This window comes from Andrena cerasifolii, chromosome 8 (assembly GCF_050908995.1).
Source record: "Andrena cerasifolii isolate SP2316 chromosome 8, iyAndCera1_principal, whole genome shotgun sequence".
NCBI lineage: Eukaryota > Metazoa > Arthropoda > Insecta > Hymenoptera > Andrenidae > Andrena > Andrena cerasifolii.
Window position 1 is genome coordinate 15238608 of NC_135125.1, and position 27900 is coordinate 15266507.

The 27900-nt window shown below is 45.6% G+C and overlaps 1 protein-coding gene across 3 annotated transcripts; it reads left to right on the forward strand.

Moving 5' to 3' along the window:
• Nucleotides 1-1342: 1342 nt before the first annotated feature.
• Nucleotides 1343-27573, forward strand: LOC143372559 (uncharacterized). Of its 3 annotated transcripts, none has more exons than XM_076818857.1 (4): nt 1343-1497; nt 1625-2075; nt 20308-20517; nt 24265-27573. In XM_076818857.1, exons 2-4 carry the CDS (start codon nt 1991-1993, stop codon nt 24621-24623), a joined length of 654 nt encoding a protein of 217 aa, XP_076674972.1. In that variant the 5' UTR covers nt 1343-1497; nt 1625-1990; the 3' UTR covers nt 24624-27573. The 3 variants fall into 3 exon arrangements, with proteins under 3 accessions (XP_076674972.1, XP_076674974.1, XP_076674973.1); XM_076818858.1 differs by having other exon boundaries at nt 1482-1497; nt 1628-2075; XM_076818859.1 differs by having other exon boundaries at nt 1393-2075; nt 24286-27573.
• The last annotated feature ends 327 nt before the right edge of the window (nt 27574-27900 follow it).

Below are 27900 nucleotides of genomic sequence, written 5' to 3' on the forward strand. Positions count from 1 at the left end.
ACACCTACGGAAATGGCATTTCGTGTATTAGTGTTGCTCATAAAGAAATATCGATACTGCGCATTCAAATCTCACTGAAGGCGAATCAACCCTTCACGACTTACGCGTAGGGGAAATGTGTCTAAAACGATCCAGTTAAGGCGTAATTCATATAAAAAATAGAAATGCACGTTATTTAAATATAAGTAAAGTAGTTTTTGTAAGTTAGTTTGTCTATCTTATTATTGGCTTAGATGAAATTTAACTACCTGATTATATTTTATTTTCGCAATTTTGGTGAAGGTATACTAACGAGGGTTCCCTAGAAAAACGCCCCCTAGGATCATTTTATACCCACTCATAGTAAATAAGACGAACACTAAAAAGCATTGATTTATTTCAATAAAAACAGAAATTAAACTCAATCAGAAAATATGCGAACATAATAAATTAAAACAATTTTTAAAAGAAATCAAATCTTAGATATATTTTGGTACATAACCAATGAATAGAAATATTTCAAAACAACTAACAAACATTCGAAAATGAGATCAGCTTCGCAGACTCAATTTTTTTTCGCGCAACCCCTAGGATTTCCGGGATCATTTTACCCTACTAGAAAGGGATCGTATGACCCCAAACATCCAACTCACATTCAGTGGTTGCATATAACGTGAAATTATTACATTCGGTAACGAAACACACATTAAATTATTCTTGAATTGTCATTAAATTCTCGAAAAAAAAAGCAGCAGTCACACTAAGCCGTTTGTGACAAAAGTTACGCGACACTGAAATTCACCTTACCTCAGATAAAAGGCAGTAATTTTTATTTTCTTCTTGTTTATAACACAGCCCTGATATTTATGTGGCACTTCGTGCGACCCTCGACGACGCACGGGCTGAACTGTTGTACATCGATATTAAGAAATAGCAGCACTACCCTAGTAGCATTTCTGGTTGGCCCACAGTATCCCCAAGTTGGGACTTAGTTGGCCATCAAAATGCCAACAGTAAATGCTACTAGGGTAATAGGCGCGGAACAGCCAGGACTCATTTTACCCCGAGGGATCATTTCAGACACATTTCCCCTACCTCTATTGTACCAACATAATCCTTAGATTTAAACTTTTGCAGATGAATGCGTGAATTTACAAATTTAGTTGCATTTTTATACCACCCATTAATCCGGTAAGAAATAACGCTTCCAAGCTCTGCTAATTTCTCTGCGACTACTCTCAATCCCTGAAAAACTATTCTCAACCCTCTGAATTCCCCAGGAGCATCCCTCAACCATTTAAATTCCTCGGACCCGATCGCATCCAACAACGCCAGCACCAGTTCTTCCAACTGAGCATCGTCGAAGTCTCTGTAAAGTGGCGGGCGACACGGGGTGTCCAGGGGTCGAGGGGCTCCCGCTTGGGGTTGGCGATCGGCGGGAAGACAGGTGTATAGCGCGCACAGGCTGGCCGCTAGGGGAAGAGGATTCGAAGCTCTGCTCCGTCGCCAGTTCGCCAGGTGAGCGAGCGAGCGCGCGCGGGAACGGCCCCGTGCCGCACCGCGTGAAAGAGGGGACGCCTCGATGGTGGGGTGTCCGCTGGCGGCTTATCTGGCGACTTTATGTATATTACGATGCCCAAGGCAGGAGCGCGGGCAGTTCACTGCTGGCTAACTGGTCGGAGAAGTCGGCGAAGCCGAGTCTCAGCCCGCCGGCCCGGTTCACCCAGAGAAACGTGTTCGAGAGCGAGCGACGGCGCGCCGAATTAACAGCCCGGACGGCACACGTGCTACCGCAGGCACGGAAACGCGCGCACACGCGTGCACGGTATAGCGGCCCCGCTGTCCTGCCCGCCTGCCCGCTGCCCGCGACACCACGAGCACGGATATATACACGCCTGTATACCGGTCAGGTGCGCGAAACCGCGGCCGTAGTGGAAGCTCGGGGCGGCGCCGAGTTTGGCAAGCTGATCGAGTCGGTATCGGTACTTCTCAGTGATCACTTCGATCCAGGATGATCGTCCTCGCGTGGTCCCTGTTCGTCATGGTCTCGCTGCTGGCCGCCACCATCCAGGCCTTCCTCGCCGCTCCTCTATCAGGTAATGGCAATTTCTGTTGTCTAATAATATCGCACGTAAGCTCTAGCCTACTTCGCTAGCCACGGCCCGTTCTATAGCCCCGTTCCTGGCTCTCGTAACCGAGCGATTCGAATAACTGTACTTACGTGGGCAGAACTTTCGCGGAGGAATCTGTGAGTCATGCGAATCCAGCTCGCTGGAACGGGGGGACCGTTACGTTCTGCCCGTTTGCGGTGAAAATGTCGCGAGAATTCGGCATCGACCGTGTTGGAAAGGTCGAGGACTTTGGGCGCTGTATTTCTCGTGACATCGGCGAAACGTCACGTCGATCACGAGGACAGGCATAGATCGAAGACTCGACGGCTTCGGTATCTGGCCTCACGTGGCGCCGGACGTCAGCCACGGAATTAGTGATCCTCTAGGGAGTGATCGGTATAACCGCAGCCATTTCGGAGGAAAACCGGAAATAACATAACCTAAACGTTTATCTATCTCTTTCTACAAGCATTTCTCTCTATCTTTCTTTCTGTCAGTGTTTCTATCTCTTTCTTTTTTACAGCTTCGTGCTCTCTCTACTTCCGGTTTAGACCCCATTTGCGTCGACCAATAGAAAACGCGGAACACATTTTCCGATCACTACCCAGAGGATCACTAGCCACAGAATCGTTATTCAGCGCTCGCGCGCGGCGCATTATTTTGCTCTTCGTGTCTACCTCGGTCGAAGCTTCTGGCAAGGTTCTGTGACTGCCGCGGGCCCGATAACACGGGCGAGTGTAAACAGAGAACGCGTCGGGGTTTTTTTTTCTTGTTGTTCCGAGTTGGGTCGCCTCGGTTTCGCGAAAACGCTCGTGCCTGTGAATGGGGGATTCAGAAACGAACAGAAATGGGTAACAAGCGGTTAGACTGGGGAAATTTTGATTATTTGAAATAATTGGAGGACCTGCTTGTTCCTCGGCAAGGGCGAGAAACTCTCTAGATGTAGGTATTAAAGGTATTTAAAGTATTCTTCTGCGATGTGGTACTGTTAAGTAAGCGGTGGTCGGAAGAAAGGTTAATTTAAGGCTTTAACTATTATATTGGTTCCATTTCAATTTCTTATTTTTGTTACCCATTCCAGGTTTAAAGTTCCTCCCGACCACTACTATTGGGGCCATTTCCGATGAAATACGGTAGAACAGTAAACCTTCCGAAATCTCTACGTATGCATTAATCCCACAATCCATACGCTTAAAGTTTCTATCAAGCATCTTGCAACTGTGCATTCAAGCGGCCACAGTACCGGACCCCTTCCCGAGGAGAAAGTGTCTTGACCAAGCGATCCTCCACTTCGATCGCCGAGCGGTTTACTGAAAATTTTATCCAGCGTCCCTTTCATTCCTCCTTGTGTGCGACTCGCAATCGACGAACCTCTCCGCGCCCGGTTCGATGAATGAAAATCGAATGCGAGCGGGTTGAGCCTCATGTAAGTTCTCTCTCGCGAAAGGCCCGGTTAAAAATAGCCGCGCGCGAGAGAGTCGAGACGATCAACAACAGCGCGTTTCTTTCTAAAATGCCGCTGCACGTCGAAGGGACAGATGTAAACCTCGGGCGTCGCGGATTGCCAGCAGTGGACGGTGCCTGGGTGAGCGATCAGCGTTGAGTCGTTGCCACGCTGGGCGTTCTCGCGTCTACGCTTGGTGTCCCTACATTCGGGGGAAGTACGTTAGGTGCGTTGGCCCGGGGACTTAATTAACGGCGCGATTGAAACAGCGAGATACACCCGGTGTTCCGCGCGTGCGTGTACCGATGCGTTTTATCTGCGAGGGATTAAAAAGGGAACTAAATAACGCGCGGGCAGATTAGATTCGCGCTCCCCTCGTCGACAATAAATCCGCGGACGGGCAGATTTTATCCAATTCTATCTCGAAAGCTTCCTTCTATTTATGCCCGGCTATTTATAAGTCGAGGGGTAATTAACGAAAGCCCGAAATCACAGAGACGACTTATTCGCGCCGATCGATAAACCGTCTGTGTCAGATAGGCGTCGAATTAGCGCTCCAAAGTTCGCTCCAAGCTGGACGCCACTTTTGGCGGCGGATCCTCCGTATCAGCTCGCAGCCCGTTCAATGAACTTTGCTCCAGCGAGATTCAACGTGTAATTGGCGACAGAAGGGAATCCTCTCTTCTGTCCCGCTCCAGTTGCTTATGGTGAACAAGTTTCTTTGGAGTTTTTAGGTGATTGGAAGTGCGTTAAGTAAACGAGTGATAGGTATTTCTTTCAATACATCTGAGAAATTAATAATATCGATTCTGGTGTTGGAGATTCTCTGTGTTGAGATGGTTAGACAGTTTTTAGAGTAAATGGTTAAATCTTTTGCTTCTAGCGGGAATTTCTCTGCGATAGGAAAGTAGAATCTTTGTAGTTGGTATACACTTGTGAGGAAGCTTCTAGCCGACTCTATTGATCAGTGTTCTTTACTTAAACGCAACAGCTACGATTCTCGTGAAATAAGAGCAAGTGTACATGGCAGTGATTCGATGGGGACCCCACTCCGAAATAATGGCACAAAAGGAACTCCCTATTTCCTCAACCTATCCCATGTCCGTGTTTTTAACACTCGAATACATTTGGGGAGCTAAAATTTCACCCAGATTCGTTTCATTATGTCACCACTATATCTCTCTCTAATTAAAAAAAAAACTAATCGCCATCGCGATAAAGCTTCCGCTCCTACGTGACGGAGGAACCGTTTCGCTTGCGATTTACGAAGAAACGGTATTCCTAGCCGAAAGCCAGAGGGTCCCGTTAAAAAAGAATGGCGCCTACGTTCGATCGCCCGAATCTACCTCGACAAAAATTTTCGACCACGTCACTCCAAGAGCACCGATCGTGATTGCGCGCTCGTATTTTGCCAATAAGCTCGCGTATTTTCGATACGCGATGTTATGTCGAGATCGTTATTGGCCCCGATTACCGGTCTGCGATTCGAGCATACTCCCTCAATGGCACCACTGAGAAAAATACACTTTAATCCCTACCGATGGCTAATCGGGAGGCTTCCCGTCAATTAGCCAGTCTTTGCATAATTCGGATACGTTCTGTCGGGCGATTACGATCGGCTACGAGTGTTTTTCCAATATCGCGGAGTATGTATTGTCGTTTGGGGCCTCGATCGGCGATCTCAGTTCCTTCGGAGCATTTTTGATCGATGAACTTTCGAACGCAAACGGCCTGGGTTGATTTCTTCAGGACTTTGGCCATTTCTCTCTCGACCATTGTTTTTGGAAAAGACTCTTCTTTACAAAGTGTGGGCCTCGAAGAAGGGAGTAGGTGCTTCTTACAGTACTGAAAGGAAAATAGAATTTATAAGTTACACTTTATCCTTATTTATCATTATTCCTAATATTTATTTATTTATTTCCTTTCACGGGTAGACCCCATTGTTTACAATACGACGAACGAAATACTTTACGGGACACGAGATTATAAACCGCAAACACACCAAAAACAAAATGAAATTTAACTGCTAAAAGCAATGTACGAACATTAAAAATTGAACAAGTAAAGTTCACAAGAAATTATCATATTCTTTCCTGAGGAACCCCAAGCAGTTCAGACCAAAACACAAGAATGTTCCATGCAAAACTATCCAAAGTGGATTCGTAAAGTTGGAGGGTGATGAGATCGTTCTTTAAAAAACAGATTTTATAAGGAACTGTCCAATGAATATTTTACCATTTCAGTCAGACCGTAACGAGCATTAATTCATTGAAATTCCACTAACAAGGGAAGATCCCGAACCCGGAAATTCAAAAAATCTTGAAACTTTGTGAATATGTAGAGAATTTCCTCCTGATTACAACGCAATTTTTGTTTTCTGCCCAAATTCACTTGAAGGGGGTGAAATTAACCCCTGGAAATTGGCTATTTTCCAATTTTGTGTTATAACTCGTGAACTGCAAAATAATTTTTTTTACCAAATGTTAGATCCAATTAAAAGAAGTAACTTTTGTCTTGAAAGTTGTTTTCTATCTCTTACAGTTTGCGAGTTATAACACAAAATCGGAAAACAACCGAATTTTCAGGGGTTCATTTCACCCCCTTCGAGTGAATTCGGGCAGGAAACAAAAATTGCGTTGTAATCAGGAGGACATTCCCTACGTATTCACAAAGTTTCAGAATTTTTTGAATTTCCAGGTTCGAGATCTTCCCTTGTAAGAGCACATTGCAGAGATTGCATAAACTCTGCGGAGATCGCTGTTAGCAATATTCGCGAATGGGAAAATCGACTTTTCCGTCGTCCCGTGTAGAGATGCCGTCGCCGTACCGAAAGAACGACACACTCGGTTGCTCCTGAAGAAGAAAGGGTGGAACGAGACGCGGATGAATTTGATTTAGCGCGTTAATTACGCGGGCGCACCAGGCTCGGCTCGTGCCCGAAGTTAAATGCCCCGGCTTCACCGATCGATTCGTTTACCTTAATTGTCGTCGGCTATCCGTTAACGAGCCTGTCGCTTTCTGTCAGCCCTATTGGCGGCCTGCCAGTGGCCCTTTTAAAACCGGCCTAGTCCTCGTCGATTGGATATTGTAGTGGACTGCTGCAGCTGCAGAAAACCGGCGCTTGCGTGTGCATCCCTAAGACAGGGCCATCTAGCACGGTGCATGCCCTGCTGGAGCTGCCAGTTAGAACCGCATTAAAAAATTTTCAATCCAGATTGATGCGGTTTTCTTCCCGTAAATTCCAGATTGAACCCCGATGAAATATTTTCTATCGGTTTCAAACCGGATATGCATGTAAAAATCTTGACGGTATGCATCCCGTGAATTATTTGCTCTGCCAATCCGGATCGCGACGGACTCGAAAGAGCTTGTGGCATTTCCAGATTGAATCCGTAAGATTTTTCATCCGCAATTTCAGATATACGAAACTTCCGGGTTTATACAAATGGCAATTCCTGATAGAAATTGATAAATTTCGCACATGCAAATCCTGTTTCATCCATCGATCTGGATATCCGCAATGAACCGGATTCGTTTTTGAACTGGCACAAATCACTGCTTGAAAATCCAGGTAGTACCGCATTCAACCAGATAGATCCAGTTCAAAATTCAACGCGGTTCTAACTGGCTGTTCCAGCAGGGTGTACACTCGGGGGGCACTAAATGTCGAAGCTGCGCGGCAAACCATCGAGTAACACTTCGTCCCGATGGACGATATAAGTAAAACTCCTAAAAGCGCGGAAGGAGAGATGCTCGACAAATAGTCACGTGCCGGAACGTCCCACGTGAGTAGGATCTAATGGTGAGTCGAACGATCCACATCGATCGGCCCACTGATAACGCCAATCCGAGGCTTATCGATCGATCATCGTGGATCAAGTGGGCCAAGTTAGGGGTCGTCTTTAAATTACGCAAGGCTTTTCTGGCGGGGAGGGGGTCGCAAATTTCTTACGTTTTCTTACAAGGGAGAGGGGGAGTCAGGTAGCGTCTTATTTTTTAAACTAATTTTCAGTAAATACAAATTCTATCATTAATGTTCCAGAAAATTAGTTTTAGTTCAAATTTCCCGATACCGAGTTAAATGAATTATATAAACCTTCGAAAGAGTTTTAATAACTGAACAAATTCAGTGCAAAATGATATTACGCGAGGAGGGGGTTGGAATATCAAATCTTACGAATTCTTATACTGGGGGAGGGGGTAAGAAATCCTTCCCCTTATACGGAAACTTACCAACCCTCAAAGTGGCAAAAAATTAGTCAAACACAGAACGGATTCTATCATTTTGCGATCTTCATTTTGTAAAAAATTACCAACCTATACAATTATTGAAACTGCCAAGCCATAATTCCATTTTAGGCTTAAAAACGAAAACTACAGAGAATTTATAATAATATTAATATTGTACTACTCGCTATTAAATGATCCATCAAAGAACTGTAAAACAATAACGGCAAATGGAATATACCCAATAGAAATGAAGCTACTTTTCTTCAGCAATGAAAATCTACAAACTAAGTTTAGTCAATTTCTGCATAACTTGGCCCAAGTGTCGCATACGCGTGCCCCGCGCTCTTCATTCAATCCTGCAGCTGCGGCTGGTGTTTGTTGGGACTGGGTTCGAAGTAATCGACAGGTTCGATAATTCACGTCCACGCGACCGGTTTGTCCGTATAAAAGTATAAGGACTTTTTAAAGGCGCGCAATTTTTACTGGTCGTTTTCCTTTGTTCCCCGCGATCTCGCCGTCCCGAGGCACGCGGTGACGCGGAATATAAGGAATTACGAGTCTCGTGGTTGTCGGTGAATCAGTGACAGCTGGATAAACGAAAAATGCCATTCAGCGTCGACGTAGTCACTCGCGGTAATAGCTCCCGAAGGCGCGTTTTAGGGAAAATCGCCTCTGCAAGGCCTGCAACCGACTACCCGGAGGGAAAACGCGGCGATTACTCCGTAATGAGCAGCCCGGAGGGCCTGAAAGTCTGAATTTTCGGCTAGAAGGAACAACAGCGGTAATGAAGGCCCTTCGATGGCACAATGCGTCGTTCGATTCGCTGTTAATCGGTCCTATTTGCATCATTCCTCTTCGTTCTACTTGGAGTCTCTTAGACGTTCAATTTGCACAAGGTAGCATAAACTACTGACTCTTTATGTGAACCCAGCCCGTGCGGAGACCGCCCCACGGGCGTTTAGCGAGAATGGCTAAGAGATAAGAGTAGAGGCATCCCGCACATGGCGTTTGAATTGTCAGCAGCCAAGTAGTTAAATGCTAGGTGCGAGCAACAATGTACTCTCCATGCGACTACGTTTACTGTACCAGCGATTATTCAAAGGGATTACCCTCGAAACCTGCCACCCCCGTTGTCCACCTTTAAATCACGAGATTTAATCGGTGACCCAGTTCGAGACAAGCGCGCATTATTCTAATCCGTTTTGTTAAATTTCTACGCCACAGGCCCGGCAACCCGGCCTCCAGTTTCCCCATGGCGGACGTCCACGGACGTATTAGCGTTTATATTCACTATGTATCGCGCAAGAGCTTCGGGAAACCGTTACGCACACGTGGCTGTAGTCTGTCGCCGGTTTCTGCAATTTGCCGCGTGAATATCAAGCTGCCCGTCTGCCGAGCGAACAACCGTTTCTTCTCGACATACTCGCGAATCTGGGCGCGCAGATGGTGGAGACGAAGGATAAGGTCGTTTAACTCGAAGCCAGCGGTGTACCTTCGACTGCTGTCTGGCTGGCATGATTCTAGAAGTAGGTACAGTTAGTTACTAAAAATCGTGAGGGTTAAAGAAAGGCAGAAAGGCTCCTTCGAAATTCTTATCACATTACCATTTCCCGGGATTCGAATGCCCCGTGCACCAATCACGCTCCAAGTGTCGATTTCATAGATCCTTCGTCTGGGAATAATTTACCTGCCAGCTGAATAATTCAGATGCTTAATGAAATGGGAACCAGTAGGCGAAAGATCAAGGCCTATGCTAGAGGAGCTGGAACGAACTTGGTTATTTAAAACCGCGACACGTTTTGCCGTCTCGGCTTCGTGCCGAATTCTCGCGGTGGCAGAAAGTACGGCCTGATATTTGGCGGTTCGGTTGCCGTATGCGCTATCTCGATCCCGCGTAGAGTCATCGGCATGCCTCGGCTCTGGAACGGAAGCTTGAAGGGCCGGTGGAGCTCTCGGGGGGGGGGGGGGACTCTCGTCGATCGCGCTCGCCGTGGACAATGGCGGGGCCACTTGGAGCCAGGTAACAATACTTCCGATAATAATACACGGCGATCGCGAGAGGCTGGGCGCCAGCCAAGTTTCTTCTTGTCAGCCTGAACTCGGCCGAAAACAAAGGAGCTGGCTCGAAGGTCTTCGTCCACGGGCAGAGATCCGAGATAATTGTTACATCCTTTTCGGCCCTGGAGGACGACTCTCGAGCTGCCCACTCGGGGCAATCCAGGCCCGAGAAACGTATCTATTAACGACCGTTGATATTTATAATGCTGCACCTGACCTTCGCTCCTCTGCATAGGCACACATTAAAAATCCTCCATTAATATTCACGGATAGATCTAGCCAAATGACTTCTTGGGACTTCGCGCGCGGTTCACGAGCCTTCACTCTTCTTCTTTCGCTGATCGGTAAAGTAGAACGCTAGAACAAAGCTGTAATAAATTTCAGAAGTTCGAGGTTAGCTAAGCCGATGGTTTACGTCATTTACGTTTAGTGGTTTCTCAGCGTGTCTGTGTTTCGTAGGAATACGCCAACCTACTTGTTTCTACTTTATTATCTTTGGAAAGGATGGATGCTACTTAGCGAGGGGGGAGGGCACTTTATGTGTACTCCTTGGAAATCCACTGTACAGTGCATCGCCGAGCACACGTGCGCGCGATTACGTAACGTGCAATCAGTGACGGTGCTTCTTTTATCCGATGCAACGCCAGAGCATCATCGTACGCGATTGTCTTAATTGCACGCTTGTTTGCCTATCCACGAACGCAGGCGCTATCGTTCACGATTCGACCGACAGATTTAATCGAATCCTGGCGTTCTTCAGCCGCCGTTCACGGCCGTCGTTGGCCAGCTGCCGAAAGTTTTGTTATAGAATGCTTATGTTTACGTAAGAAAGGCCAGCGGAGTGAATCCCGCGATGTATCGCCCTCTAGAACGACATATCCCGCCGGGAGGGGGACAGACAGAACGAAATCTGATCGGAGATCTCGGGCTCCCGATCGATCGGTCCTTTATTCCTGCAGTTATCGCGCCGAAAAACATATTGTTTTTAATTGAAACCTGATAAATCGACTGCTCGATAGCATCTCGACCCTGGTACACCACTATCGTCTCCACGATTTCGTCTCAATGCCCACGTCGTTTCGAAAAGACTCGCTTTATCGAGCGACTCGAGTGGATCTGAAAATATCGACGCTGATCCAGAGCTTCCTCGATCCACGAAACTAAATAGAAGGAGAGATTGTGGAGATTGCTTTTATGATTGTTTCTCTTATTTAGTCGATAGATGGCGGTGTCCGGGTCGCGATGTTTCTTTCAATGTAGAACGCCATCTAGTATCATTATGGTTTTCCTGTTCTTTTCGAGCGTTGGGTTTCGTGACTATTGTGGTCATGTGGTATTATATTTCTATGTTAATTCAGAAACAATTGTGATATTTACATTTCCTACACAGGTGCGCATCGATTCGAAATACACGACCTCCGAGTGGATCGTCGAGATCCCCTCGTTCGTTAATTTCGTGGTTAACAGGATTGCATTGGATATTCTTCTTTTCCTCTTGGGAGTCCCACACTGTTTCAATGAAAAGTGGTAGCTGACCACTTTGCATCCAGCGCACACTAAACACAGACCTGACGCTGAGTATTTTAATGACTGTTAGAAAGATTATCGTGCAAGTGGTCGTCACGTTCATGGACTATCTGAGATCGAGCTGAATCGCATCACATTTTCCAAAATAAAGTAACTGATACGCGGGGGTACAAAGTGTAAGGTGCGACGATAGGCTTTCTCCGACATTCAACGATCCCAGAAATTCGTATAAAATTACTGTAACGTTCCTGAACCTTTTACGCGGTCCGTGAATTGATCCAGGGAATGAAAGCTGTGCAATTTCACCTCTACACAATCTCAAAGTGTTAGCTTTAATATCTGTTGAAATATCTGACGGGTTATATCGAAACTGGCGTTTTCAGATATTCCTCCTCTGCACCTCGCTCTACACTTCACGTTCTCCTAATCGACCATCTGTCTACCAGGGGAGGTGGGGTTGAACGGAAAACACTAATTTAATAAGCGGCGGGATAGAAGACGACGAAAAACGAGCTGGAATAACAAGCAATTAACGTGGCCAGCTTTCTGCGCGCGGCCATTGTTCGTTGCGCGGTGAATTAGACTTTATCACGCGTAGTAAAGGCGAAGCCAGGATGATTAACAGCAGACGCACGCGTCCAGGAATAGTGTACAATGGAAAACAGTTTTACGAGAGTGTCAGGCTCGAGGACTTTGTAGATTATTAGTCAATGCAACAACGGTTGCGCAATGCTCGCTGGAACGAGACGTGGAAGATTCATCCGCGCTGGGAGAAGCTGGGGGGGGGGAGGGGGATCGACGGGGCGATCCGAGGATGCTCGATGCACCGGTGTTCGTAGAGGGCGATTAATAGAATAGGCCGAGACGTCTGAAAAAGGCGTCGAAATGCTCGCTGCATCGACTGTTCGTATCCCTGATGTTTACGTAATGAATGGTTGCTAGAACCATAGAACGTTCTGTGTAATGCGAGCGGGCTACGAGCGAGGCCGGTGCGAGACACTGCCGAGCAGATTTATCGAGAACCAAGATGCTAGGGACAAAGCCCTAGTGGTAGGAAGATTTCCGAGACTACCTCAATATCGTCACTACTCGGTTGACCCCATAAATCGCGCCACGAGTGTGGTAATGAATATTTTAACGGCAAGGACCCTTTTTGTCTCTCTAGAAGTTCGTTCCGGTCTTTGTTATATAATCGGTCGGATGAAATCTATGGTTAAAATTTAGTTGAATAAGTGCTAGTCATTGTTAGCGCCGTCGTTTATGTATTTTTGTAACTATTGGGATTTTTTTTGTCCTGTTTATATTATAATAATAATAATAATAATAATAATAATAATAATAATAATAATAATAATAATAATAGTAATCAACACGGCAACTCACGGCTGAGTCATTGCTAATTCGCTGCGTGAAAGAAAGAGAATTGTTTTTAAAGTTGTCCGACGCTTCTGTGTTTAAACTTTTTCCAATTTCTATCCCTCAAAATTTGTGACCCTCCAAAATTTGCCGCTCTCAAAAATTGGATACTACCCCAAATCTGTTCTCTAAAATTTTACCACTTTCCAAAATCTAATGCTCCTCGAAATTTGCCGCCCTCCAAAATTTAATGCTCCCCAAAATTTGTGGTTTCCAAAAAATTTGATGCTTCCCAAAATCTGTTATTCCCCAAAATTTATTATTCCCCAAAATCTATCGCTCCCAAAAATTTACCGCTTCCCAAAATTTGTGGTTTCCAAAAAATTTTATGCTTCCCAGAATCTGTTATTCCCCCAAATTTATTATTCCCCAAAATCTATCGCTCCCAAAAATTCACCCCTCCTCCATATTTTAGGTTGCATCCTACTTAGCCTGTACTCAAAACCGCCCCTGCCTCGTTCCACATATTTATAATTACCACCCAGTTTCGCGCTGAGCTGCATTTTTGAGAATACCTCGATCTCCTCGCGAACTACGCGACGTATTTTAATATTTCTCGGCGCGGGGGCCCAGGGAGGGCAAACTTTTGTGGAAACAGCAGACTGTACTAGCAGGAGTAACCATTTCGCGAGCACGCTGAAACGAGATGACTTTAAAGCGCGTTTCCGTCCAGGGAAGTTAGGAACTTTGGACGCAAAGTTTATCAAGCACCGCTGGTGTGTTTCTCAACGAATGCGAAGCAGTCAAACGGATTACGAAGTAGGTCGTTCCTTTTAAAGTGATAGGAATGCGGCATTGTTACGAGCGTGCAAGAATAATGCTGAGAGACGTCCTCCTACAGAGACGAGATCCTTAAGGCGGATTCATACGTGTCAGTGGTAAAAAGTATCGCTACCAGCGGCCGTAGCCGTGATGGAAAACGCCGGTTCTCGTTACATCACCGAAGTTAAGCATCACGGGGCGGTGTACCGGGGAAAGATGGGAGACCACCACCTTTCTCCCGGTGCGCTGCTGCTGCTGGGAACCGAAGGAAAGAAGAGGGATTAATGAACGACTAATGTTCATTGGGCAATATAAGCAAAATGCTTGAAACGCCATCCTGTGTAAAAACACAGGAAAAACAAAAATACAAATACAAAAAAGTTTCGCTACCAGCGGCCGTAGCCGTGATGGAAAACGCCGGTTCTCGTTACATCACCGAAGTTAAGCATCACGGGGCGGTGTACTGGGGAAAGATGGGAGACCACCACCTTTCTCCCGGTGCGCTGCTGCTGCTGGGAACCGAAGGAAAGAAGAGGGGGATTAATGAATGACTAATGTTCATTGGGCAATATAAGCAAAATGCTTGAAACGCCATCCTGTGTAAAAACACAGGAAAAACAAAAACACAAATACAAAAAAGTTTCGCTACCAGCGGCCGTAGCCGTGATGGAAACACCGGTTCTCGTTAGATCACCGAAGTTAAACATCACGGGGCGATGTACTGGGGAAAGATGGGTGACCACCTTTCTCCCGGTGCGCTGCTGCTGCTGGGACCCGAAGGAGAGAGGAGGGAACAAAAAAAGTGGGACTATAGTTCGTTGGACAATATAAGCAAAAATAAGCTGGAAAAACACAGGAAAACAATAAAAACAAACAAACAAACAACAACAAAAAGTATCGCTTGCCTGATTTGGAACGGAGCGGCCCACACTTGTCCGTCTCAGTTACCGACACTGACACTGACGGCACTGATTGCGAGTCGTCACGAATTCTCCTTCACAGCCTTATCCTTGCCAAAGTATTATGCTATGGAAGTAGCTATACCGGGGACATTATTTCGCGGGACAATAATGGAGTTCTTGCACGAAAGCTTCTCCACTGCGACATGCGTAGATTCGCGGGGAATTAGCTTGTCCAGTGGGACAAATTGCTCGTTAGTCTCTCCTCGCTGCAACGATCGTTGTAAACGTCGCAACTTGCGACTCGCAAGACAAATCAAGGACCACCGCGAGCAACTATGCGAGTGGTATCGTATGGTTGCATCTTCGATGGTACATTGCATTGTCAAATGTCGTCACTGGCAGGTTCGTTTGCGCGTTGAATTGCTGTACCAAAGTTCGTGGCCTCTAAGGACATCCTGTTTACTTCGTGAGGCGTCGATTTTCGATATTCTCGCCAGTATCTGCTACACCCCCTTTGATTGGGTAGTTTAAAAGTCGTTTAGGGCTAATACGATAATAACGAGGCGCAGAATGGAGTGTTGTGTTTGCAATTACCTGGTGGAGATGGACGCGGCAGGGGTGAATCATGTGAATTGCGCGCGCTGTATTCGCGAGCCGCTATCGCAGACTTTTTCGTCACTATTTCCCTCGTCAAGGTCTGGCTACAGAACGTTTGCGGAATGCTCGATTCGCGATCGGATTAGTCAGCTTAATATTTCATTGTGCGAGGAAAAAGAGCAGCAAAGCGAAAAGTTGGCATAATACGAGGCGTTGAGAGCAAAACGGACTAACCCACATTTATTTTTATGCGAAATTGAGATAGTACCAACAATGTATTCCAACAGGCTGTACTAATCATATAAAATAGGAAAACTTAATTTTTTTTTAATGTGTATTTGTGAATTTTCTCGAAAAACGAAGCCCCTACCGCAATTTCGTTAATCTTGATTTTCGTGTTATTTTTGTCTGCAATGATCACCCCCTGGAGTATTGATTAATAGGTAGAGGAACACCCGGTATATTTAGCGGTTGTAATTCTCCCCAAGTTTGGTCGTTGGGTTCTGGGTCAGCCTGTTCACGAAGCAGGCTCGGCAGGGCCACCGAAAATAGAGCCCGTTCGATTTTTCGTTACGGAGAAAGCTGCGGCTTATGTAACTTCCATCGCGCCAACGTCGATACGCAGATAATTTTTCAGGCTGCCCCTGCTCGAAATCGGAGGCCCTCCTGTCGTCATCGTTCCCTCCTTGAGCGGGACGACGCGCTTACGTGGATTCCTGAAACGCGCGCAGTTTACGCGGCATCGCACGGTCCGCCGAGAACTTTGTACTTAGCGCGAAACTGTTAACGATGATTCCGCGCAAGGTGCCTTAATTGCGAGTGACCTTCGGAAACACGATCGGCGGAGACGGGCGAGCGGGAAATTGGCGAGGACTCGTGTCCCGTGCAATTTCTCCGAGGCAAATTGAAGATCTGCGCCTCGCAAGGGAACGTCCCGAAAATTCAAAAGATTCTGAAACTTTGTAAATATGTAGGGAATTCCCTCCTGATTACAACGGAATTTTTGTTTGCTGCCCAAATTCACTCTAAGGGGGTGTAATTGACCCCTGAAAATCCGGTTATTTTCAGATTTTGTGTTATAACTCGTGAACTGTAAAATAATTTTTTTACCAAATGATAGATCTAATTAAAAGAAGTAACTTTTGCCTTGAAACTTTTTCTTTATCTCTTGCAGCTCCCGAGTTATAACACAAAATCGAAAAACAGCCGAATTTTCAGGGGTTAATTGCACCCCCTTCGAGTGAATTTGGGCAGAAAACAAAAATTGCGTTGTAATAAGGAGGAAATACCCTACATATTCACAAAGTATCAGAGCGCGAGGCACTCGTCTGCTTCCTTCTGTGATCCTCATTTGGGATTGGTCGTCTCTGTGCAACTACTGGTGGTAGAGCTGGTCAGCCCTGGATTCAGCAATAAGCAAAATAAGCAGGTGCTTAAGGCATCAATGGAAAGGAGGGAATTTCTCCATAGAAATTTTCTGAACTTCAAAATCTAACTTTTGTTCGAAACACTTCTTAGCCAAACTATCGGAAATGCCTGTTAGCGTCACCAAATTTACGGGGGCGGCCGAGGGCGGACGACCCCATGCTGTCTTGCCTTCAGAGATTTTATGGCAGGTCTTAAGCTGGTTTAGTGTATTTCCAAAAATTGGACGCGAGAAACGGTGCAGAAAAATGATGACGCTAATAATCAAAAGTTACATAAATATATGTCAGATTGAATCATCTAATGGCCAGTCCACCGTGAAACGGCAGGATCTAGCGAAACAACGAGGTATCCGCCTAGCAATTAGTAGCATGTAATCGTGTCAGGGTGGACTCGAATTTCTGTGCGAACTGAAACACGAACGACGTCCTTTCTCTCTATCTCGCCGCTTTAATCGCGACCAAACGTACAATCGCATGGATCGAAGAGCTTTCGAGGATGTGTATCATTTTCAGTGGGCTTCAATTGCGCAACGACCGCTGAAAGCGTAACAAACATTTAGGAGAACAGTGTTTCAGAACCTCCGCCTTGAACGCTCCGTCATTCAGTACGAGTGGACTCTTGAAAGTATGACTTCACACTTAACAGCATTTCCCGTCTCCCGAGTAGTCTGTCAATAAAGATTGCGATCGGTTTCAATTTTAAAGGAACGATAGACGACGCCTCGTCGTAATTCGAGGGCCGAGCAGCCGATAATCTCGCTAAATAATCGGCCGCGATTATGTTGTAAACCACACACGCTGGATTAAAGCGAAACGCCTCGAGCTAGAATATTTACAACTAGCGTCCACCGTCTCGGCTTCGCCCGAGATATTAGCATGACGGATTTATAAGAATTAATATTTTTTAAGGAAACTAAGTATTTTGAAAAGGAAGCTTCATTTCTTCATATTATTTCGGAAAATTTGGAAGATCCATTTTTTTTCTTCGTTCCATGTTAACCCCCAGAGGGTCGTGTTGGCCACTACAGTGGCCACCTAAAAATTTGGGTACTTTGCCGGCCATATTGGTGGCATCTATGCATAAATTTTAAGAAAATAAAATTTGCAATTTCAATGAAAAAATCCCGGCCCTCTAAAGGTTGATAACGCGTTTTTTAGACATGCTACGTAGCCTATGTCCGTCCTAGTGTATTGTAGCAGTTACGTTTCGGTGACCACGTTCTTTCTCTTCGGTACTTTTCTTTCCCTACGTTTCTAACTTTTACTCTTCTAAATTCCCTTGCTATTTACAACTTCCTTCCTATTCTTTGTTCAATTCGTTTCCCGAGGCTTTCGTCTGGGCCTGGTGTTCGTTGAGAACATGTGGCGACCAGGCCCGCGCGAGCCGAGCGAAGTCGTTTCTCGAGTAGCTTTCTCTTCTATCTTCATCTCAGTTTTTCTTCAGTTTTCTGTCTTTCTCTTTTTCTATTTCCTTCCTCCACCTTTTCTACCCCTGGTCAAGGGTACGGAAGAGAGCCAGTTGGATCTAGGCAGTTCCTGCGTGAACACCCCGACGGCTGTACGCGAATCATCCAGTAATATTGTCGCTTTTCTTTGATTAAAAAATAAATTGAGTGCTTGGTAAGTCGGAGTTGATTTTATTTCACCTCATACCACCTCAGTATCTAGGAATGACGAGTTAAAATTTTAGGAAGATCGGTTCAATAGGTCTTGACTTTTGCGCGAACATAAAACTCGGCTCCCTCTTTGTATAATAGTGTAGATTCCATCCACTTCTCTGGCTTCGTGTTATCTGAAGGAAAAGTCTGAACGAGTGAACTCCGACATAGAAAGAAACAGCGCGCACCGAAGGGGGCGTTCGATCGCGCCCACGGTGCTTGACATTTCTATCCAGCCGCAGCAGATGTCTCGCGATAAGGGTTATCAGTGGCACTGGCCTGGCGGTAATTACGCGAGACGCGGCAAAATCGCGCTTCGGAGGAGAAGCTCGCGATGCTGACGCGTGTTTTGTTTCGCGAAAGAGCGGTGGAAACTAGTAGAGCTTACGAGATCTGAATTATCCTCGATGCGTAATAGGGTTGCCAGCATTTGCGCAGCACTCGCCTGGAGGATTAGCGAAAATAAATGAAAGAAATTCCAAGGAAACGCAAATTCTTTTATTCAACGAAACATAAAGAGAAACGGAATAAATTCAGTTTTCTCGCAACTTCGGAAGTTCACAATTAGGATTATGTATATAAAAAAAGTATGTATATATAACATAGCATATTTATCACAAAATAAAATGCTTATTTTCTAAAATTCTATTTTCCATACGTCTTTGCTGTGTCGAATAATTATTTTCTGTTCGGTTTTAGCTAAATAAAAATATGAACTTTCGCGTCGAATTTCCAATGCGTTGCCAGCTTAACTTTCTAATCCATTCAGCGTTCTGCGTGCGAAAAATGGAAGCAGAACAAATAGCTGCTTTTTAAGATTAAAGGGTAATATTTATGAAATCCCTGAAGAAATTGCCAGCGAAACCGTAGACTGGAGAAGTGTCAGCGAACGTGGAGCCTCGAAGCGAAAATGGCACCGTTGGCAACCCTATGTAAATCATGGTGGATCATAGTGCTCGCGGTGTTTGCAGGCGACGAGATAAAAGAATCCCGCTCGTCGGCGAATTGGGGCAAACCTGGCGCCGATGTGACATCCATTACGATAGATATATTGGCCCCTAATGTCGATCCTAATCCGTTGATCCCGCCATCCACGCTGGAGATCTTCTTTATCTAAAGTACATCGATCCTCGGACTCGTGGCATTGTGCAATTTAATCCACACATTAATCTATCCTGTGCAACGCAATTGAGAGATATCTTGCGGGACCTATCGATTAAAAAGGGAATACCGTGTAATGGACGCAAGGATAATTCAACTACCTTTCATGAATAATATTTACAACGATATTTATTCGACTAAATTAAAGATATTGGGGATTCAACTGTTTGGAACTGGACTCCGTGACCGAGACTGGTGGCTTTTGAAATAGTAATGTTCCTGAATAAGGGAATGCAGTGGGGTTTTAAAGGTTTAGGAATGTAAGGGAGGGGATGACGGGATAGGGCAGAAATGCGGGATTTTTGGGGTAGGTGACGCATTAGCTAACGTGACAATGGGTCGCAGGGACGACGCAGTGTTTATATTTACGCAGCAGTAGCTCAAAAGTAGTTACTCTGATTGATGTTTGCAGAGTTAGTCGGATAAGTAAAGGGTCAGTGCATTGCAATCGAATGAGGTGACCCTTGGATTCTTAAGTCCTGGTGGCAAGGTGTAGATTCAGCTCACGCATCCTTCTTCTCGCCTTTCTTTATATAAAATTCCGTATGTAAGCACAAAACCCATCCTGGCCTGCAGGAGAGTTCAAGGCCACTTGAGTGGGCTGTTTATTGCCCTAAGCCGAGGAAAAGGACGTGCCAGGGGAAATTTGGTGGCCAACGGAAAAGAGCGCTTGGCAGACTCGGAACGTAACTGTCGAGGAAGGCAGTCGACCGTTTTAAACGGTCTCTAGCAAATGCAAACTCTGTGTATTATTTTCGCATAAAATAAAGTGATTGTTAATTCCTTAAGTAAGAGGTTTACTCCGCTACACGTAGAAGGTGAAAGCTTGAATCTTTCAAAAGCCCCGACAGAAATACGCGTTACGCGTGCGAGCGAAATCACTGCATCCCTGTTTGCTTCGCCCGGCAGTGTCGCATTAAACAGCTAGGCGGGCAGTCGGGACGTCGGGACCTGGCTTTTAATGCTCGCTTTCTCAACCTCCGCCATTCCAAGCGCATGCACGTCGCTCACGCGCGTATCTTTGTCTTATTGCAGTTCATGGAGTGTCGAGTTACGATGTCACCGGTGCTCAGGGGCCATTGGAGAGCAACGAGGTGATTCATAAGGCTATCAACAGCCACCAGTACCCAGACCATTCGACAACCGATGACGATCGCCGGGAGGCGGTCTACGTGATCGAGTTCAAGTCGGAGTCGAACGAGAAGGAAGAAAGCCTGCAGACCAAAGGGGATGACGCGTCGAATGGTGAGCACTCCGGTGACCGTCCAAACCCCTCCGACTCGACGAAAGAAATCGAAAAGGTGGAATACAATCTCCTCGTAAGAATCACAGCTTCCGGGGAAAACAGTTTCGAAGATCGCCTGGATGCGCCTGCGAAGGCCGCTTGCGAGACCGATTTTCTCGAGAACGCAGCTTCCTATCGGAGACAAGTATTCCACCGTTTCGATTCAGTTTCGATAGAAGAATCATTCCCATTCGCCGTAAATCGTCAGGGGAGACCGGGGTAAAGTGAGCCGAAAAAAGTTTGAAGTCGAATAAAATTTTTCCCTTTCAATAGAAATGTGTGGCAATAGATTTATAATATAATTTAAACGTTACTATTGATAAGTGACGAATGGCAACGCTTAAATAAACGAGTATATTAAAATTTGACTTGAAAAGAAAAAGCGAAAACGAACACTTTACCCCATATATCACATTTTCTTCTGAAAATGAGGTTTTAAATGAGCTTTGTTTACACGAAGAGTCTGGCATATTATTACTAAAACAAATACATGCACAATTATTAATAAAATACATACTAATTATTAATAAAAACATTTTAAATTTTTATCACAATTTTTTTTCAAATCGGCGTCGATAATTTTTGGAAGACAGGTTTCACATAAAAATAATGATGTTAGCTTGTTTCGCATGAAAATAATGATGTCAGCTTGTTTCGCATAAAAATAATGATGTAAGCTTGTTTAAAACACGCAAAAAAAAAATTGGAGTTAAAATAACACATTTATGACTTATTCATCCAAAAAGCTAAATTGAAAAGAAAACCAATCGAAAGTCTCTAAAACTTAATTTTTAATTTTTCGATATCTGAATGTGCATAATTATCATTGTTATATAACATATATTTATTACGTCACCAAAATTTGTAAATATATTCTATTGCTAAAGAATAAATTAAGAAAGCTCATTTTACCCCGAGGTTCACTTTACCCCGGTCTCCCCTAATATTAACCCCGCGACGCGTCAGTCGCCCATATGCATTCCGATCTCGATTTCATACATTATCCTTCATCGACATCTTGTTCAAGGTGGTGGCAAAAATTAAAGCAGTCTAATCGGGTTAGCTGTCACGTGTAATTGGCAGTATTGGGAATTTCCACTGTTTGATGATCGATTTTGTAAAATTTAACAGACTATTTAACGACAAAAACATTATTGCACTGTTTCGATACTTGTACGACACCAGCCCGGTAACGCGATTCACCCGATTACGGAGCTCACTTTAGTAGACGGCGCTCTCACAGTATTTCCCAATACCGATCATCCCGCTATCAGAATCGCTAATGTCGCGCGGACGACGGCGCGGCGGCCGATGCTCGGGAAACTTTCCACGCGATATTTATGCCATGCTCGTCCAGGGAGCACGTTCGGAGCGTCCCGGCGCGAACGTGCGTCGCGTGCCCGCGAAATCGGTGCAGCCGCGAGTCGACATTAGAGCTGATCAAGCACCCGGAAAAAGCAAGCCGAGCCTGGCTCGGCTTGAAAAACCGAGCCGAGCCGGGTACCCGAAAGAACCGAGCGGCTCGGATAGAACCAAGTACTTGAATTTTTTTCAAGCGGCCCGAAAGAAACCGGGCGGATTGGATGGAACCAAGCGGATTGAATTTTTCCAAGCAAGCGGGCGGGCCCTAAGAAACCGGGTGGCTTGGAAAGAAACGAACGGTCTGAATGAAGGTCGAGCGGACCGCTCGTTTCTTTCCAAGCCACCCGGTATCTTTCGGGCCGCTTGGAAAAATTCAATCCTCTTCGTTCTATCCAATCCGCCCGGTTTCTTTCGGGCCGCTTGAAAAACATTCAAGTACTTTGTTCTATCCGAGTCGCTCGGTTCTTTCGGGTACCTGGCTCGGCTTGGAAACCGAGTCCCGGATTGGTTCGGATTTCAAACTACCCGAATATTCAAGTACTCGTACAGCTCTAGTCGACATCCGGTACCTGGTCTCGTCGGGATTGCTCGCCGCCAGCTTATCAATCATTCAATTCGCCTTCCGCTGTTCCCATGCCCGACAGCGTGACATTTCAGCCGAGTATCGGTAGGCGTTTCCACTTGCCGGTTTCTCATTGCTGCTTATTTATAGTCTTACGTAGCGGCTAGTTAACTCTCGTTGAGCTCATTAGCCCGGCACCCATTCGCCGATCGCCCGTATCGAAAGACGTAATTTACATGAGACTTTACACGCGATGGTAATTGAGCTAAATCCAGCGGTATCCATGGCTGCGATCCTTCGGATAGTACAGTGCCTCCCCGAGATACCTCTAGCGAGTGTTTTGGTGGCGAATCAAAGGCTGTTTAAAATTCGTGGTTTCGATAAAAATCGTCCCTCATTGAAGCAACTCGATTGCATAGCTGTATAGAGAGTAAAATCCGTTAACTCTTCGTTTTTAATTTTTCTTATATCTACTATAGCTTTCAAGATTTGAAAATTTACTTAAATTGTGTCGAGTAACTCTAAGGTAGGGGTGGTCGAAATTGTAATTTTACTGAAATGCTAGATTTGCCTAATCTATCCCGTTTAAATAAATAATAGTAATAAAAAGGTATTCAGGAAAGTATGAAATCACACATTAAGCTTTAAGGGATGTTTTCACCCCGAAGAACCGAAAATGGGCGCGAACAAAAAATAGCCTGATCCTTCTATCGAGATCCTCCTCAAACCTGCACGGTTGCAAAGAAGGCGGTATGTTCGGGTAACCGATCTTCCCCTCTGGCACCCCCGAAAGAAAGAGCTTTGTACTCAGAAAAGAAAACTGGATTTCATTCTGTAAATAAATTTCTACAATCACCTAATGAACTTCACTGAATCTGCATCGAAAATATTTTTATCCCTCGAACTCGGCAACCCCCAAGATTAACCCTGAATGCGCCATTGCTCTTAATCGCTATATCTCGGGGAGGCACTATACCGCGACGAAATACACGTCGATGGTTGTAGATCTTTGCGAGACTTCTGCCGCGAGACATCGCCGAGATGCTTCACTTCTGGACGTGCCTATTAACTAGAGATCCCTATTTCACGTGTATTTAAATACACGTGTACACGTGTATTAAACGTATCTGTCCCTGAATCCGTGTATCTTTTAGTACACGGGTACCCGTGCACTATTTCACGCGTATTTAAATACACGTGAATTTAGATACTCGTGTATTTATAAATACACGTATATTAACGTATCCGTATTTTGATTCGTCTGATTTTTAATATCTATAGATATCCCAGAACTCTGGGGGATTGCGAAATTCATAAAAGAATTAATGTATTTAAATTTATTTACTAGAATAATATGCGGAAAGTATGGTTTTACAAATTTTCAGATTGCAACTAATAACACAGTTATAAAATTAACAAGATTTATTTAATCGATTACCTATTTCGATACGAAAAATTAAGGCATTACTGGTAATAAGCGAGCTTCTTTTTAGACGCAACGATAATCCTTAAAATTGAGAAACATCGCTCGGTTTTATTACACTTATTGCTTAAGTGACCGCCATCGCCCATTCTCCCGTAGTTAATGCCCAATTCTGATGAAAACACACAAATACGTTGATACGCGTGTATTTAAATACACGTGAAATAGTGCACGGGTACCCGTGTACTAAAAGCTACACGGATCGAGGTACGGATATATGTAATACACGTGTACCCGTGTCTTTTTACTACACGTACCATACCGTGGTCTCTACTATTAACGTCTTCTCTTCCTTCATAGGTGGGTTTCTGTTTGTTTCAGTGGACGGGGACGGCCAGAACCCCCTGGACCCGTGGTCGATCGTCTGGTACATCGGCTCGTTCGGCGGCCTGGTGGCCTTCTTCCTGATAGTCAGCTGCTCGGAGTGGTGTTGTCGCCGCGGCGGGAGGCCGCTGTCGGTGGCGTGCTCCCAGCGGGCAGAGGTGCACGGCGGGCAGGTGGTCACGGAGACACCTCCGCCGCCGTACCACTTGTTCGCGCCTCCGCCGTACGACTCTGTCAACTACGGGGAGATCGTGGACAAGACTACCGGGGAGAAGGTGGACATCTACGTGATATCGGTGCCGATCGGTAGGCCGGTGGTGCAGGTCCCAGCCTAGGCGCCCCGCGGTCGCGTCCTCGGGACGAGGACTCAGGAGGAATCGACACCGAACGACACCGACAGCCTTCGGGGCGCAATGGATCCCTTCCCGAAGAAGCTTCTCCTGCAGGGGAGACGCGAGGGTGGTTCCAGCGAAGCATCGACGCGCAACCATTTGACATTCGTCTGCTGACCCGTCTCGCCGCTGCTCGGCAGAGGAACGGCGCACGGTCCGGGGAGCACCCAGAAGACGAGCACGCGAGACACTCGAGCACCGAGCTCTGCGGAATTCCAATGCTTTAACGAGAGAATAACGGAGGTTCTCGATGACCGCGGGACGAAGCCAGGGACCCTTTTCGATGGAAGGATACTAGTGGATACGATTAAAGAGTTAGGCACGCTTGATGCTCGGGGCGGACGGAGTCCTCGTGGAACCAGGGACGATTAAAGACTCGACTGCTGAGCGGTGGGGGTCGAGGGCACCGAGCTTGATAGACGGGGGAATTGAGTAATCGGTTTTTAAGCGAGTGTAGATAAGACAGAGTGACTAGCAACGGGAATGCTTCTAGAGGTAGCCTAGTGGGAACGATGGAGCCGGCAACGGGAACAGCAATCAAATCTCATTGTACTTTAAACGATTGGACGCGAACGACAGTGGCGATGATGTCGCTCGTGGAACGAGCTGAAACGGCCGCGCAATTAAATGATTGGCGCGCGAGCGCTTCTAACGCGAATCTGTTGTACAGATATCAAGCGAGGAACTTTTAGATAGATTACGAAGCACGATGAGACATGTGGACGATAAGAGTTCACGGGTTAGCCGCGCGATTTTCTACGCTGTAGCGAAGCATCGAGGATTCTAGGGCCAGCCGCGGTGCTGTATAGGAGTCGTGGATTTTATTTCGAAGGAATTGTTTATGCGATCACTGCCTTGGCACGTGAATCGTGTCGAAATTACGCCACTCCGTCTTACCAGCTTCTTCGCGCCATGCCTGGTTGCGTTCAGTTTCGTCGTACTGCCATACTCTCCTGCGTTGTGCCGTTATCGTTCAAGCGACGCGCACCAGATCCCAACGCGGCAACGCACAAAGCGCCTTTGGATACTTTTATACGTTCGAAACATCGGTAGAAAAATCTGCGTGCGCGGTGAAAGACGAAAGGTCCAGGCCATCGAACTCGCCATCTTAATTGAGTACTGGATACTTGATACTCTGCTTGAAATAATTATATATCGTAGCACAAACGTAGAAATCGGAGAACAATTTCATTTGATGCTTTAAAAACATTGTCTGCTGTAATGGAAGAGAATTAAATAGACCGTGGAGGGAGCCGAGAAGCTAATTCAGCTCCGTTGCAAATGTTTAGGAGAACAGAGTAGCAGCTTCCTACAGTCAATTGATTCTCCTCCGATTATAATTACTTGGAGCAGTGTAAATGGCATCGACAGCGCGCTATTGTACGAACGTGCTTCCACCGTAGAAACCTTCGAATAATTCGCTCACTCGTGAAACAATGTCACGAGTGTATTCGCTATTCAGGCATACGTGTTCTGCGTTGATTGCTGCCGATCCCGGTGCATGCAGCCATTGCGTAATGACAGTGTAATTCGTTTATACGACCCGAAGGATTCATCAAGCGCGAGCACGTGCGCGATGTGCCCGAACAATCAGCAATATTGGTCGCCGCCGCGCGCGATTCACCTCAATCGCGAGCGCACCAAGTCCAGAAATTTGTAAGCGACTTGCCGCGAGAGAATTTTAACCGAGGGGCATCGCGAGAACATTATCCGGAACGGCATTAAGCCTTCGAGTACGGTGGTCTGGGACGTTCGGCGGGCATCGTGCGCGGGAATCTTAAATTTCGCCAGGCTCGTTTGTCCACGGTGCTCCCAGAACCCGTTCATTGTAATCGAAAGGCTAACGGGACGAATTTGTAGATTCGAGTAACACCGCGCGGGAAGCGAGAAGCCAAGTGTTTCCTCGCAAAGGTAGCTTCGCAGCTTTCGTCGTAAACTTGTTTCACTCGAGGCGATAATGGCCGCTTGTTCGAAGTACTGCATCACGATTGTTTTAAATTTAATTTATACGAACGCGCAGCAAAATCGTTTTAACAAGTGCCGCGCGCTTTCTAAATACGTTGCATTCGCAGATAATTCTGCGATGCTGAGAAATAAGTCGAAAGGGTAAAATAAAATTTCCTTGCGCGGGGACTTCGTTCGTCTTTTTCTTTAGAGAAAAATTCGCGCGGGAAAGTTTTATTCTCTATTCTCGACTTATTAGATGCAGAATCATCTCGATCGCATTTGTGCTGAGAATTAACAGGCACGCGGTATTTATGGTTGAATGTGAAGAGAAAAAGAAACGTTGTCTCGTTCGTAGGGAAAGAGCGCTTCCTGTTAGTTTTATTTAAATTGCAGGACGATAATTTCGTTGCAAAACGAGCAGGATGTAAGGAGGGTATTTATTAGGCGTTTAATATTCTTTAAATAACATATTGGATAATCGAGCGATGAATGGTGTCCGTGGATGAATACTCGAAAACGCGGGGAATTTACTTTACTTTGAATGTTATCGCATTGATCTCCGTCATATTTAAGTTTGAAAAAACGGCCGACGTTCGAATGAGGAAGAGAAACGAATGCGCGTGCGCGCCCCTGCGCGCGAGGTATGATATGTGTTGCGTGGCGAAGAGAGATTTATCGTAAGATTAAGTACAACGTCAATTATTATTATTGTTATTATTATTCTAATTATTCTAATTATTATCGTCATTGTCTCTAGTGATTTTATTATCATTGGACTCGTAGCCGTGTTCCCCGATGACGATGGGAACGCATTACGATGAATTCGCTCTCATTGAGACTTGCAGAGTCGCAACGCCGTCGCTATTTATTTTTTATACTTTTATACGTACTGTTTATACGTGTTCGAATGTCCCTACGTTATCAATAAAATTTCTTTACGCACGAAGCTTCTTGAGGCATACAATTGTATGGTTATGTTCTCCCTTGAAACGTCGCGTAGTCTTTCATCGTTTATATGATAGCCTTTTCAACTATTCATCTTTTGCACAACGGAAGTTCTATTTCCTATAAATTTAATTGTAGTTTTCTATGGTTTTCTACTTCCGGTTTTAGGGAGCGAGAACTTGCGAGAGAGCGAGATCGATCGAGACGCCCTCTTGTGACGGAGTCGGAGGTACCGCTACGAAGTATTAAAGAAGCAAAAAATAGAGTAAAATCAAGCAAAGGAGAGCCACAACCCCTGGAGAATGCGAAAGCGTCGAATTTAAGAAGG

What these genes read in the sequence shown, in the direction of transcription:
- LOC143372559 (XM_076818857.1), top strand. Translation starts at nt 1,991, where the DNA reads ATGATCGTCCTCGCGTGGTCCCTGTTCGTCATGGTCTCGCTGCTGGCC. An exon ending in CCTCGCCGCTCCTCTATCAG is followed by an intron (nt 2,076 to 20,307) that starts GTAATGGCAATT and finishes GTCTTATTGCAG; the next exon opens with TTCATGGAGTGTCGAGTTAC. An exon ending in AGGGGATGACGCGTCGAATG is followed by an intron (nt 20,518 to 24,264) that starts GTGAGCACTCCG and finishes CTTCCTTCATAG; the next exon opens with GTGGGTTTCTGTTTGTTTCA.